Below are 14032 nucleotides of genomic sequence, written 5' to 3' on the forward strand. Positions count from 1 at the left end.
GGGCATCGCTCTGACCTAGACGTCGAGAGTTCTTAAGATTCCAATTGTTGTAAGGCCTTCATAGTTGCCAGATGAATAAGAATTTAATGGATTTTTTATGAACAATTCTTTGCTCATGCGTCTTAAATGATATGTATGACTTCTCGTCGACTCTATTTTGAAACTCTGAATCCGAGAAGAACATTGGTAGTTATTTTAGTTAAAGTGGAAACAATTTTTTTGTTGTCTTACAAAGAGCATCAATGAGTCTAAGATGTCCTAGATGGGCTGGAGCTCCATCATTTAATTTGGTTACATGCCGAAAACGAAGCCTTAATTGCTTGTAACTGCTTCCAGCTCCTATAACCGTTGTGTTGCTTCGCTCCTTGCTTTATATTATTGTATTTTAGCTAATATCTTTTTAATTTTCGTTTAGTGTAAGAATTCACTTTTTTAATTTTCTAGGCCGAGTTTGATGAAAGATTTTTCACATACTACTGCTTTCACTCTTGGTAGTCAGCATAGCTGGTGCTCTACCAAGGTCGACCGTCGCGTATCATTGCTTTTAATCATCCAAGTTTTAACACTGGAGAAGCCTTTTAAATTGATTTGCTTCTTAGGTATTGTCCCTTAGCGCCCTGCTGCAGAGCCTGCGGGTCTCAGTTGTTCTGTGGGTAGGATCTCCGTACTTAATTTCTCTCTCTTCCTTCTCCTATCTTCATCTCTGTTGTCATTCATCTGAAGCGCTATTAATTTTGACCACTGAATTGTTGCTGTTCACCTATCCATTCTTCATCGTCCTCTAGGCCTAAGCTTCTTTTTTATCGTGTACCTGTAGCGTCCCTGTCATGCAATACTATGAATGAAGAATAATTTCAGGCTTGATTTAGCTAATTATTGTCAATACGTAACTTCTATATTTTCTAATCATAGAGTTTTTGGCAATGGTTAGACAAGTAAAAATAAGAGCGTTGAAATACACACTGCAACAAAAAAAAATAATAAAATAGTAAATTTGTGTGGAATTTTCTCGTCTCTAAGGCAGAAAACTTGGAATTTTCTAGCAATATTTTAGGAAGTATCCATGCATGCTTAGTTCTCTACGATTAGTAAATATGTACTTAACAAAATCATATCATCAAAGATGTCCTTATAATGACTTCAGAGTATTTTGTCTCACGCTTTTTATTGAATGCCTGCGCTCATGGTGTAAATATTTCAGTTACGCTTCAGTTAGATAAGTCAATACTTAGTTTTTTTACATGCAATTCCCACAAATCGCGCGTCACCATCGCTGTGATTTGCTGACGTTGATTTGTCGGGGAAAAACAGTGACTGTGAGCTGGTAAAAGGCTGTCGATTCGTAAAGAGCACAATTGATCCTTGTTTGACAAACGTTTTACTGTAAGTTTGAGGGATTGAAATTTCGACTAGCCTATGCAGACAATAGCTCCCTTCATGATCCCCTAAAATCTCTTCTTCCCTAGACATTGTTCAGTCACTTCAATTCGTGCCTGTTATATTCCTCAGACTTGCGAAGGATATCCGTTCTGACGCGTAGACAAGAGATCGTTGACGAGGCTGTGGCTACTATTGGCCGCCGAGCGGCAATTTTTTATTTTGAATAGAGCGTTATTGTTCATTTGATTACCATGACGTTATCGAACTCTGGACTCCAAAGAAGCCTATTGAGATTCCGTCATTAATTTAGATATTTTTAGTTCATTATCTACTGTCTTTTTTCAGTATCTATGGTTTTTAAAGTTCTTATTTAGGGTAATCATCGTACGCCAAATAATAGGCTATAAAATCTGTAACGCCTGTTTTTATTATAACAAGATAAAATTACGTTGGTCTTGCTTGCTCCCTTCATTGGAAAAATTTTCCTCTACGCCATTCCTGTCGTGTTGACGTGAGCTGCTTTCACAAAGATACATGAACATGGACTTAGTTGATTACTGTATTTGAATATATTTGAGAACAACTTATTGATCACTTAAATGTTATGCACGTATACACACACGTAGAAGGTGATAAAAAGTACCCTATTATTGACATCTTTACTGCATTGCGGGCAATTTTTCACTCAACATTGAACGCAATATACAATGTTTTAATTGACATTTTCCAATTCCATTTTTAAATAAAAATTTTAACAAATTGGTTCGTGTTGAGAAACGCTGTTAATAGCATACAGTGATTTTATGGAGGACAAAAGGTGTCAAGTTTGAAAGAACTTACTACTTTTCATACAAGCAGCGTGCAACATGAGGTGTGAGCGACCAGGTAAGAGCGTTGCCAAAGATCACATAATGGACATCACAAGCAGACATGTTTTGTCTATTGTTGAACTACGCCAATGGTCGAGAAGCTTATCCAAAACCAATGAATATCGCTGGAAATTTAGGATAAAATGAAAAGGGGAAGAATCGCTCATGCGAATGCTTCTTGTAACGGTATCGAGTTAAGTTGCTGCTTATCGCCAACTTTCATATTCCAGATATAATATAAAATAAGACGAAATTCTTGAATTAAGAGCTGTTAAACTAATCGAAAGAGACGACCTATCATCAAAAATTTGGACGAAAAAAGGACTTTTCTGCAAGATTTTGACGGCGACAAACAAGACTTAATTCCCATCAATATCTCATGCTTTTAGAAAGCATGTAAACTACATGAGCAAGCAACATGTACATTAACTGAGAAAGGGAGACGAAAGCATTGACCATGAAGAAAAATGTCAGGCAGAACACTATGGCATAATAGACATTAATTACAATATTATTCGAACATCGTTCTTCGAAATATTTTATGACATTTAAGTACTAACAGTTAACAGTTCACAACAAAAATTGCGCCTAAGTGGCATTCAGAAAAGTGTCAGGCCAACCATCATAATTACTTCTTGAAACAAGTTCAAAAAGTTTCCGTTACTCAAATTCGCGGTTCTCACATCTGCACATAATTTTAGTTAATTATACGAACCAATCATTATACTTGATGGTCGATTGTTGGATTTATTATTTCAATTTGATTCATTTTAGTGTCAGTCTATAATAGAACCCTGAATTCACTACCAAGAAACGAGGTCAAAGAAAATTAACGTTGACAGTGTAATAATATCTCGAGTGACATCTTCCTTTCTGACATTAAAATTCACTGTAAGCAATTTTGAGCTTCGACACAGAGAAAATTTACGAGAAATTATCAAATTTGAAGGGCCCAGAGTCTCCGGCAGGGCAGATATACACCGAGTTCTGCTTTCTCTTCAGGTTCTTACAACGTTCAAGTAAAAATAAAAATACTTGTACCTTCATATTCTTAAGACAAAAATCATGGCACATCAAAAGGAAACAAAATTTCAGCCGTGAAAAGGAACACATACGATCACTGCGATAAGTTGAAGTAGTAATATCATCTCAACTTCAACATGAAGTTAATTAGATTCAGTTCGAGCCCGATGTGCGCTTTAAAACAGCTGTAGGCAGCTCGAAAATGATATTGAGATGCAGAGCGTTTCCGTGCTTATGGCCAAAGAAATTAATTGTGACAGTTACAAGAAAAGTACACATTCGTATTACCATCAGTCACCCATGTGGCTAAATAGAGNGAATAGAGACCATGAAGAGACTAAATAAACTGCAGCAGGGACCAAATGTACAAGGATAACTGCAACAGAACAATAAATGTATAATGAATAATAATCGACTTATTTATGCTTAACTGAAAAATCTCGTACAGCCTAGTTTGAGTTAGTTGTCTTCAAATATTTTGTCCAATATCTGCTTGAAATTTTGCATATCTCTGCATAGTCTCATTAATAGTGTATTCTAACTACTCCTAACCCCTATCTTTAAATCATCGGTTGAATGAAGTTGTCAATCTTTTTGCAATTTGGACGAGCTCTGAGTTGTGGTGAGTAATTAAATGTAATGTAGTAAATATAAGTCATCTATGAAGGGACTAAATGAATTACAGAAGAAGAGACTAAATACAAAGTTAGGGTACGCACACAGTGAAAGCAGGTTGCCAGCGTGCTGGTTACCTGCTGAGGCTGGCGCTTGAAATTGAAATAAATAGGCCTGGCCTGGCGCTGGCGTATTCGTACAGGTTTTCATTGTGAACACTTACATTATTATCCTATGTTCATTCTTGTGGCAGGTTGGAGCAGGTTGCCCGCACGGGCAAACCTGCTTTCACCGTGTGGGTACTCTTAGGTATGTGAGCAAAGGCAGGTTAGAAGCAAGATCATCTGGCAAGCTGGCCGCTGGCTTTGACTGCATCGAGCGTCGCTAGGGCCGACGTGACGCGCTCGCCACCAAAAGTACACATTCGTATTACCATCAGTCACCCATGTGGCTAAATAGAGACCATGAAGAGACTAAATTAACTGCAGCAGGGACCAAATGTACAAGGGTAACTGCAACGCAACAATACATGTATAATGAATAATAATCAACTTATTTATGCTTAACTGAAAAAGCTCGTTCGACATAGTTTGAGTTAGTTGTCTTCAAATATTTTCTCCAATATCTGCTTGTACTACTCCTAACCCCTATCTTTGAATCATCGGTTGAATGAAGTTACCAATCTTTTTGCAATTTGGACGAGCTCTGTGTTATGGTAAGAATTAAATGTAATGTAGGTAGTAAATATAAGTCATCTATGAAGGGGCTAAATAAATTACAGAATAGGAAACTATATACAAATTTAGGTAGGTGAGCAAAGGCAGGTTACAAGCAAGATCATCTGGCAAGTTGGCCGCTGGCTTTGACTGCATCGAGCGTCGCTAGGGCCGACGTGACGCGCTCGCCACCCACGTCCAGCGCCCCCTGCTGCACCAGCAGCTCGTCCAGCAGCGCCAGCTTGTACTTCACTGCGCGTTTGTGATATCCCATGAACGGCACCTGGAAAAAAACATGGAAAACTTATGAGTTCTATGACAATATCACGTGATTAAATGTTTTATGGCCATTATGGCTGCCGTTGCAGTTATTCTTGTTGGTTGTCTGCCACAATTTGGCATTTTTTGTACATTTTTTTTTTACACAGAAGTACATTTAGAGAAGAAAACTAATTGTATGCTTGATAACGTCACTCAAGAGACCTGAATCGCTAAAAATATTTGTCATTATTCATATAAAAATTCAAATTTTTATTTGTCATTCAAATAAAAATACAAATTACACAAAAATGTTACATCAAACACGCGGTTTTGTTACACGTTAATTACATTTGGTCTAATTTAACAACATTTAAATAATTAAAAGGCTATGAGGCGACTGCACTGACCAGACACACATGGTAGCCAAGCTTCTGAAGGTGTCTCATTTTACTCTGAAGTTGCCCCCTGACCCTGAAGGTGCCTCTAACGTAGCTGTTCCGGCCTCCCGCGATCACAGAAATGAACTTGAGCTGCTGGCCGGTGAGCGGGCAGCGCTGCAGCGGCCGCTTGATCGCCAGACGCGGCAATGACACAAAACTCTCAGGCAGCGGCACCGGTTCACCGCTGGCGTTCAGGCACAGCACGATATCTGCAACACGAAGAGTGGCTCTAACGTGCATTCATTGTTCCGATAATCAACCATTACATTTAACTCGGAAATGTGCAGTTTAAACGAAGTATGAGGTAATTCTATTGCTACTGGAAGTTTCTATGCTTAGGCCACCTGCGGCAGCGACACGAAACTCTCAGGCAGCGGTACTGGTTCACCGCTGGCGTTCAGGCACAGCACGATATCTGCAACACGAAGAGTGGCTCTAATTGTTCCGATAATCAACCATTACATTTAACTAGTAAATGTGCAGTTTAAACGAAGTATGAGGTAATTCTATTGCTACTGGAAGTGGTTATGCTTAGGCCACCTGCGGCAATGACACAAAACTCTCAGGCTTCGGTTCACCGCTAGAGTTCAGGCACAGCACTATATCTGCAACACGGAGCATTCGATATTCCGTCATTCGATTTTCCGTCGGTACAGTAACCAATCAATTTAACAGTAACACCAATCAATTTCTACAGTAACCGAAAATTTGCACTTCAAACGTAAGTATGATATGATTGAATTGCTACTGCCAATTTCTAATGCATAGGTAATTAGCAGTGTGGCACATGTAGACGTGGACTGTAGACTGGAGATATTCCTACGGTTGAGCCTAAAAGCGTTACACTCCTACGGTTGCGTACTAAAAGCGTTGGGGGGAAACCTTAGTTATTTGAGGAATAAATTTTTGTATGAAAATTAATTTATAAACTAATTGCTTACAACTAGCCAATTATATTAGAAATAAAACAATTTAAATGAAAAATATGTACAATAATTCTATAAATATGTGCCTGGAATAGATACAAGCAGCAGGAGAAATGATGAAAAATGGTGCTTACAATGAAAGTTAATAAACTATGATAAATAGTTATACAAGTATGTACCTGGAATAGATACATGGGGCAAGATGAAGGAAAAGAAGAAACAATGATAGTTAATAAACTATGATAAATAATTCTATAAATATGTACCTGGAATAGATACATGGGGCAAGATGAAGGAAGTGATGACCCGATCGTCGCCGCCTAACAGCAAGCCAAGCTTGTCGTGCACGTCAACAATGAAGCGCTCGTTGTGGGTCACGGGTGGTTGAGGATCCTTGATAGCAAGCGCCTCTGCTGGCAGACGCCATCGCGAGTTGTACGTTTTCAGTAAGTTGTCCCTGAAGGATCGGTCCAGCCTGTGTCCTTTGTAATTGGCAGGCGAGTCTATCTCCACAGTGTAGTCCAGCTCCATGATTTCGCGCCCAATATCCAGATAATTATCACTGTTTGAAGAAACACACGTGATAAAGTCAGGCTGTAGTGCAGTTGATATGAGGTCATTAGGGAAGAAGCCCATACATGCCATGTACGACACGCAAGATAAGAAGGACTTTGGGTATTGGTTGATCTCCTGACGACGCTCTGGTCGACGTATTTCTTCTGCAAACAAGTCGAGAATGTCTTTCTTCTGTGGCGGTATGTAGTTGTACAGAGCGAGGGCAAAAACGATTCTTTCTATATCCTTGAGGCGCAGCTTGTTTGAGTTGTTTACGAAGTTCAGTGCAATTTCATTTATGACCTAAGAAAATTCAAGGCATTAAAAACATCATCACGACATTCAAACAACAAATGTAATGAATATCCCATATAGTCTTCCGACAATTCAAAAGATACATTTTCATTTCTCAAACATTTTGAAAAATATATATTACCGCAGTGAGTAATTGCTTTAAAACCCTGTGTGATAAAAAATTAAAAACATCTACAGATGCACAATTACCAACAGGTCTAGTGAAGGAACTTTGTTCGATGGAGCTTCTCAGGGAACAAAAATAAAACATTCTTCGTTGGTTAATAAACTGAACTCAAGTTTGCGGCTTTGCGCTATCATTCGAGATAAAACTTAATTTCCACCAGCAAGAACGTTCAACTAATTGTCAAAAGGAAAATAATCTTTTAAACTTTTAATTTCAGTCTTTCAGAATAGCTAGTTTACCTGTGGATGGAAGACCAGCACGTCATTGCCCAGGAGCGCAATTTGCAGCTGAGCCTGGATACTGAATTGCGAGAGAACAGGTCGTACGTGCTCAAGCAGCTTCATGACTTTGTCAACCCGCATTGCTTGGTAGGTTCGCCTCAAGATCTTGAATATGCTGCCTATTGTGATGCTCGACGCTCCTCTCAAATCCGAACTCAATAAATAATCGAAAAGAGCGTCAGTCAGCTCTGGAGTTTTAACAAATGCTTGAACTTTGAACAAGCCCATAGCTACTACACCAAGTTCTTCAAGGGAGAGCTGATTAATAACTCTCGATAGATTTTGTTCTAGTAAGGAGAAGCTGATGGATGGTTTGTCTCGAGACAAATTCATATAGAAGAGATACTGGACCAGCTGGTGAGACTCCATGCTTCTGAAATGATGGCCCACTATAGGGAGCATGGCTTTGGTGTAGGTGCCAGCACGCGACAACTTTAGTATGAACCATAAATCAGCAATGACAAATGCATGCTGTAAATCCCATTTATGAACTCTTTTCACACATTCGGAGTCAAGAGCTTCCCATAACACGTGGAAGTTACTGTCCTTAATATAAGGCATTGGTGGCCATAAAGTCAGAGCAGCAAGCACATCCTTCAGTGTAGCATCTGACAAACTTGGCACGCACGAAACGAGTGCAGAATTCAAATTGTTGTGAGATGCTGAATTTAGGTCCATGGGTCGATCTTTACACTGTTTGGAGAGGGCTATGAAGGAGCCTGCTATGCCCTCAGGCAGAACGCTAGACCAGTCTATGTGGGGCAAGGGAGGAGGTGAAGTGCTTGTATCAAGAGGAGGTAACACGTCACAAATATTTGCTGCTCTCACAGTTGAGTTGTTGTAGGCAGGCAAAGACAACATTACTGAGTGTGCATGTTCGTTCTCATTCTGTATGAAGTCTTGAAGGTTATTGCATGAATTCAATATAGGAGAATGATAAAGTTTAGATTGTAGGCTAAGTGAATTGGTAAACTGAGTATGAAAATTTTGTGGTAGAGTGGAAAAAGCAGATGTTTGTGCGTGAGTTTGTTGTGCAGAACAGACTATGTTCCATGGCTCTTTGGTCTGAGAGATGTGGGACTGGCCATAATTTTTAACAGAGTGAATGAGCTCTGAACGACCACCAATGACTCCTCTAATCACTGGGGCCACAGAAGGCCAAAGACGGATGTGCTGGTACATTGCAGATCACCTGTAAGAACCTGTGAAGAGTTTATGGTTACTAACTCGTATGAAATAACTTAAAATTTGATGGCAATTGCTTTCAAATCAAAATGTACATAACATTGCTATTGCAACAAACATTTACTGGATTCACTTTCCTAGGTAATAACCCAATAAATAGACATTGATTAGACAATTAAGGTAAATCTAAGAGTAATTCATGCAATATCAAAAAGATATATTATCAAAATAATAATTAGTTGAACATATATATAAGAGCTATTAACAAATAAATAATTTACACAATGTATTTAGGAAAAAGAAAAAGAGAGAATAATTTGAAAATAAAGTAGCCAAATCACTGAATAAGCCAAATGAAAACTTGCAACAAAAAAATTGGAATTTTCTTATTCATTATTCAAAATTTGTGGCTATAAAGTGACCCAATTTCAATAAATTAGAAATCTTGTAGCCAGATCATGTACTTTTTTTGTTAATCAAAAGAGGGGCAATTCATCTAAGAAGAATCTCTCAGCTCCAAGAATGTTAAGAAAGCTCTAGTCATAACAAAGAATGTATCAATATATATTCCATGCAATAAAAACATAATGCTTGATTTATATCCTACTCATCCAATCTTGAATATTGGGCAGAAGTTTACAAGAATTTCAGGTAAAAAAAATTCATTTTGCAGGTGGTTTAAAATTAGCAGACAAAAATGTGTCATTTTTTTCTAATTCTTATTACAGATATCCTAGCGCCATAGAAATGCATAAAATTGACCACAAGCATGGTTATTTTTGTCACATGCATTATCAATCAGGAATATTGGGCAGAATTTTCCAAAAATTATGGGCAAACTGGAAAAAACTATTGTTTTATGACAAGTGATAAAAATTGCAGATCAAAATGTTCAATTTTTCTTATTTATATGTCGAAATAAATTAAGCAAGATCCATAAAACCTGGTAAAAAATACAACAAGCATACACGTTTTTATCGCATTTCACTGATAGCTTCAGCTCAATTTTCCAGTTTGGCTACTTCTAATGATAAAGAATATTGAAGAAAATATATTTATATATATAATGCCTGAATGATTGCAGCCCAATTTATAAGATGAAAATTTCATAAAATTATGGTAACCTTTTTGGTGCATTGGTGATTTTTGAAAACTGGGTAACCATTGGCTGTTTTTCTAATTTTTCACTATTGAAATTGGGAGGGAAAAGACCATATAAATGGATAAAATTGACAAGATTCATATGCATTTTTGTGTAATTCACAGGCGGCTTCTGCCCCAAACACTTTTAGCAAGTGCTTAATGCTATAGTCAAGTACGGAGTGGTGACTGACTTTGAATAAGTGATTGATTCATTTTATTTCATGAATCCACGCTTTCCAGGTTCAATAATTTCCTAGCAATAAGTATCGAATCAGTTAAACCACATGCGGTTATTTACCTTGAGGCACTATTGGTGAGTTAGTTGAACATGTTTAAGTAGACATTCCAGACAATAGGTAGATATGTCTCAAACACTATGGTTCAAGTTTCTAGATTCAACTTAATATGAAAGGTTGTGGTTCTTAAGGGGGAGGTATCCCTAAAATTTTTGGATTTTGGCTTTTCTGATATTTAGTATCATCTTAAAGCTGACATTCTGCCCTATCTAACGATACCACTGTTATCCCTGTACGTGAATTTATATGTACATGACGGCTCGTTAAAGGGGTGCGGGTGGGGGAGCTCCTTCACTAATTAGATACAAGTTAATTAGCTGCTGAGCATTTTAAATATAGTGTCTGATTGAGGTGCGCTTTAGTTACCCGTTTAGTCTCATCTTAAAGCTGACATTCTAAGCTATCCAACATTACCACTGCAATCCCTGTATGTGAATTTAAACGTACACGGCTGCTCTTTAAAGGGGAGCAGGGGGAGGAGTTCTTTCAGTAAATAGATGGGAGGTAATTTGCTCGCCAACACTAGATATATGGTTGTTTCTGGCATGAAGGCTCAGTCACCCTCCTCCCTTCGTAAGGAGAGGTGTACTGCAAGTCGCTGCTACCATCCTTGAGTGGAAGGAAGCTACAGAAGCCTGTAGTTTGGTATCCATGCTACATTGAGTGCCTATTTCGAGGCGTGCGGGACTTTGTCGCGCTGTCCTGAAAAGTTTATCTTATTGTCACAGAAAACCTATCTCCTCCTAGAGTTTTGAAGCAATGGCGATGAGACATATACCATTCAATTTGTAAAGACCATACCTATTGAGTAACAAAGCCCTTTTTCAGACTTGTGCATAGTTTGGATTCAAAATGGGGGGAAGGGGGGAAAATCTAAAGAAAATGAGAAAAAATGAAAAAAATGGAAAAATGCGTGCAAAAAAAATAAGGCAAAAATCAAAAATCGGGTTTCGTTACTCGATTGGTATGGTCTTTACGCATCGAATGATACACGTTTCTATGTTGTAGCTTGAAAACCCAAGGAGGAGATAGATTTTTACAGTACCCCCTTTTTTGTCCGCTTTCTATGAATTTTTGAGAAAAAATCACACGAACAAAATGTGATTCTTTTGAGGTTTTACATATATGTGTGAAGTTTCAGAAAGATCCGTCTGTAAACAAAAAAGTTTTTCCGGAGGGGTTACCTTCCCCTTACCTTTTTTGACACCAGTGACATATAGTGATATTCTATTATAGTGTCAGCTCCTAAAATTTGGGAATCAACACAATTTTCCACCACAGTCAATTGATCCATTGTTGGCCAAATGTTTTGCAATTTAGCATTTTGCTGTCATTGGCACATTCAGCTTTTAAGAGTGATCTGTATTTACATGTACATGATTTTGCTCCCTCAAACAGACTCTGCAGTGTGCATTGCATTGAACTAGTATTGGTGGATTTGGTGCCTTTAGTAGCGCATGATTTGTTATTACATAATGAATGTTACTTTGTTGCGTTCAAATTATTAAAGAATTGATATTTATTATTTAGTTTACTTTAAATCTTTGAGTGCTGCAACTTTAATTCTTCCAAGTGCAATTTTAATTCCTCCTATTTTTCTTCCTTTCAGACTTGCTATCTTCACCAAAATTTTTGGATCAAAAACCTGCCAAGGGGCAAGGTGGATTGAAAATATCATTATATTAACCATCATTTTTAGAAGTCCATCCTGTTTTAGAGACTTGGAGTTAGAGATCCATTGCAATAATCACATGATAACCAATCAGGCAGGATTGGAATTTTCCTACTTGTTTCTTAAATCTCGCGGCTCTGGTGTGACAAATTTTTAATACATTTGGAAACTCGCGGCCCAATCGAGCATTTTTGTTAACAATTAGATAGGAGGTAATTCATCTAGTGGAAATCTCGCAGTTCCGGAAATGGCGGGGAAGCTCTAGTTGCGGCCCTAAAGGGAGATGTTTTCCATGCTTGCAATCAGGCTAACACCATCCAACTTCCAAGTTCGAACATTGATCAATCATACAGCCAACAATAACAGGGTGGCCCAGTGTTAAAATTCAAACTAAAAAGATTGGAGCAGAGACGTGCAAGTTTGAACCCAGCTCCGTGTAGCATTTTATGGTCCAGGGTGCACAAAGTGGTAAAACACCACCACTTTATGTCACTCTCAAAACACCACACTATGCGCCAGCAATGATGAAACATTGCAAACTGTTGCCATATTTATTTAAAAGCCTTTAGAATTCGAATCTACAAAATTTCTGAATTCCAACGCTGTGTGTGACTAAATTTGGCATATTATAAGACTAATTCCGACAACGCTTCAAAACCGTAATTCGTAATTCCAACACCATGTGTTGGAATTCCAACGCCCTGTGCGAGCTGTATTGGAATATGACACAGCTCAGAACAAGCTGTGTGTGTCTAATTCTGAGCTGTATTGGAATTAGTCTTCATGTGTCTAAAACTGTCTCTTAACTTAATCATATATTAATTTATTTAACACTCAAATACAAGTATACTTAAAGGATTCCTACTATATTCACACTTTCACAGACTTATTTAAAAGTCTCAAACCATAATATTCTTTCTACACAAACAGTTTATCAGTATCACTATTTGGTAGAGCAAGGTCAACTATCAAGTTCAACTTTGACACGTTGTTCGATGTTCGAACTGGGTGACGTGGACTTTTGCTCTGAGGATCTTGACATTTTTCTGCCAAACCTAGTGTTTTGCAGAAATCTGGCACAGGCTGGAATTCTAAGAATGAAAGTTCACTCATTAAAAAGCTTTCCACCCAAGCTGAAAAGCTTTCCACCCAAGCTGAAAAGCTTTCCCATTCCCACAGTGCTCTTCCAGGTGAATGACTAAAGTGACTATAAATGAAAAAGTGGATCATAAGTGGACTGTGGACAAATGTTTCAATTTTAAACTAGTACATTAAATTTGTAAAATAATTATTTAGATGTCACTTCAACACTTGTTTGATAGATATTTTGTATTTGTCTTTTATTTAATGAATTTTTTAAATTTTCCAAGCCTTTTGTTTGTAATGATCAAGTTACAGTTAAGTATTTAATTAACTAGTACTGTAGTACATATACCATACTTGGGGGCGGGGCTTAAGGGCACAACCAATCACAGCTTGAAAGCATCCCCATCAACCAATCACAGCTAGAAAGCAGATAACATTACAATTCCATTATCCAACTACAGCTGGAAAGCTGAAAGGGGCTAAAATCACAATCCTATCAACCAAATTCACAGCTAGAATTCTGAAGAGGGATAGGAAATGTAAATAATGGACTGAAAGTGTAAAGTTCCTGGCCTCCAAGCTCTCAGGTCCTGCTTTCCAATATGCTATGTGTACTAGTTAATTTATTATCCCTCTAGAATTCCACACTGATCTGGCGTGCAATTGTATCACTATTTAGTATGACGTCACTATTTCAACCATCTATCTACGCATGCGTGGAACTAAGACAAAGCTTAATATAAAGGAAAAAGTTGAGAAGTATCGGAATTACCCACGATGTCGGAATATGGTGTATTTACCCTAAGACCATTCTGACGTAACTGCAACTAGCTACGCAATCTAATCAGGGAGGAAATATTTTGAGTTTACTTGTTATTACGTTCTACCGTCAATGCCACATAAGTCGCCACTTTCAGAAAACCCACTAGAATATATTAAATTTCGAAACACCAGGACGCTAAAAATTAAATGTAACACGTGTGCTGGGTAGGCCTATGTTTAGACTTCTGAGAAAAAAAGTCACTAAATTTTTTTATTGCTCGATCATATAATAAAATGGAAGTTCATGAGACTCGTCGGGAGTGGCGAGGTATATAGTACCT

The 14032-nt window shown here is 37.9% G+C and overlaps 1 protein-coding gene across 2 annotated transcripts; it reads right to left on the bottom strand.

The window, feature by feature from the left end:
* Positions 1-4127: 4127 nt before the first annotated feature.
* On the bottom strand, positions 4128-8854 carry LOC108672478 (FAST kinase domain-containing protein 5, mitochondrial). 2 transcript variants are annotated; one of them, XM_018160147.2, is made up of 5 exons: positions 7506-8854; positions 6497-7088; positions 5272-5513; positions 4796-4886; positions 4128-4298 (listed from the first exon to the last, which is right to left on the bottom strand). In XM_018160147.2, the coding sequence occupies exons 1-5, from the start codon at positions 8727-8729 to the stop codon at positions 4228-4230; spliced, it is 2220 nt and encodes a 739-aa protein (XP_018015636.1). In that variant the 5' UTR covers positions 8730-8854; the 3' UTR covers positions 4128-4227. The 2 variants fall into 2 exon arrangements, with proteins under 2 accessions (XP_018015636.1, XP_018015637.1); XM_018160148.2 differs by lacking the exons at positions 4128-4298; positions 4796-4886; positions 5272-5513 and adding an exon at positions 5520-5719 and having other exon boundaries at positions 7506-8853.
* Between the last annotated feature and the right edge of the window lie 5178 nt (positions 8855-14032).

The sequence above is a fragment of the Hyalella azteca genome, unplaced genomic scaffold, assembly GCF_000764305.2.
Source record: "Hyalella azteca isolate HAZT.00-mixed unplaced genomic scaffold, Hazt_2.0.2 contig15859, whole genome shotgun sequence".
Classification (NCBI taxonomy): Eukaryota; Metazoa; Arthropoda; class Malacostraca; order Amphipoda; family Hyalellidae; genus Hyalella; species Hyalella azteca.

What these genes read in the sequence shown, in the direction of transcription:
- LOC108672478 (XM_018160147.2), bottom strand. Translation starts at nt 8,729, where the DNA reads ATGTACCAGCACATCCGTCTTTGGCCTTCTGTGGCCCCAGTGATTAGA. An exon ending in GCCCCATGTATCTATTCCAG is followed by an intron (nt 5,514 to 6,496) that starts GTACATATTTAT and finishes TTCGTGTTGCAG; the next exon opens with ATATCGTGCTGTGCCTGAAC. An exon ending in TTGGCTACCATGTGTGTCTG is followed by an intron (nt 4,887 to 5,271) that starts GTCAGTGCAGTC and finishes GTTTTTTTCCAG; the next exon opens with GTGCCGTTCATGGGATATCA.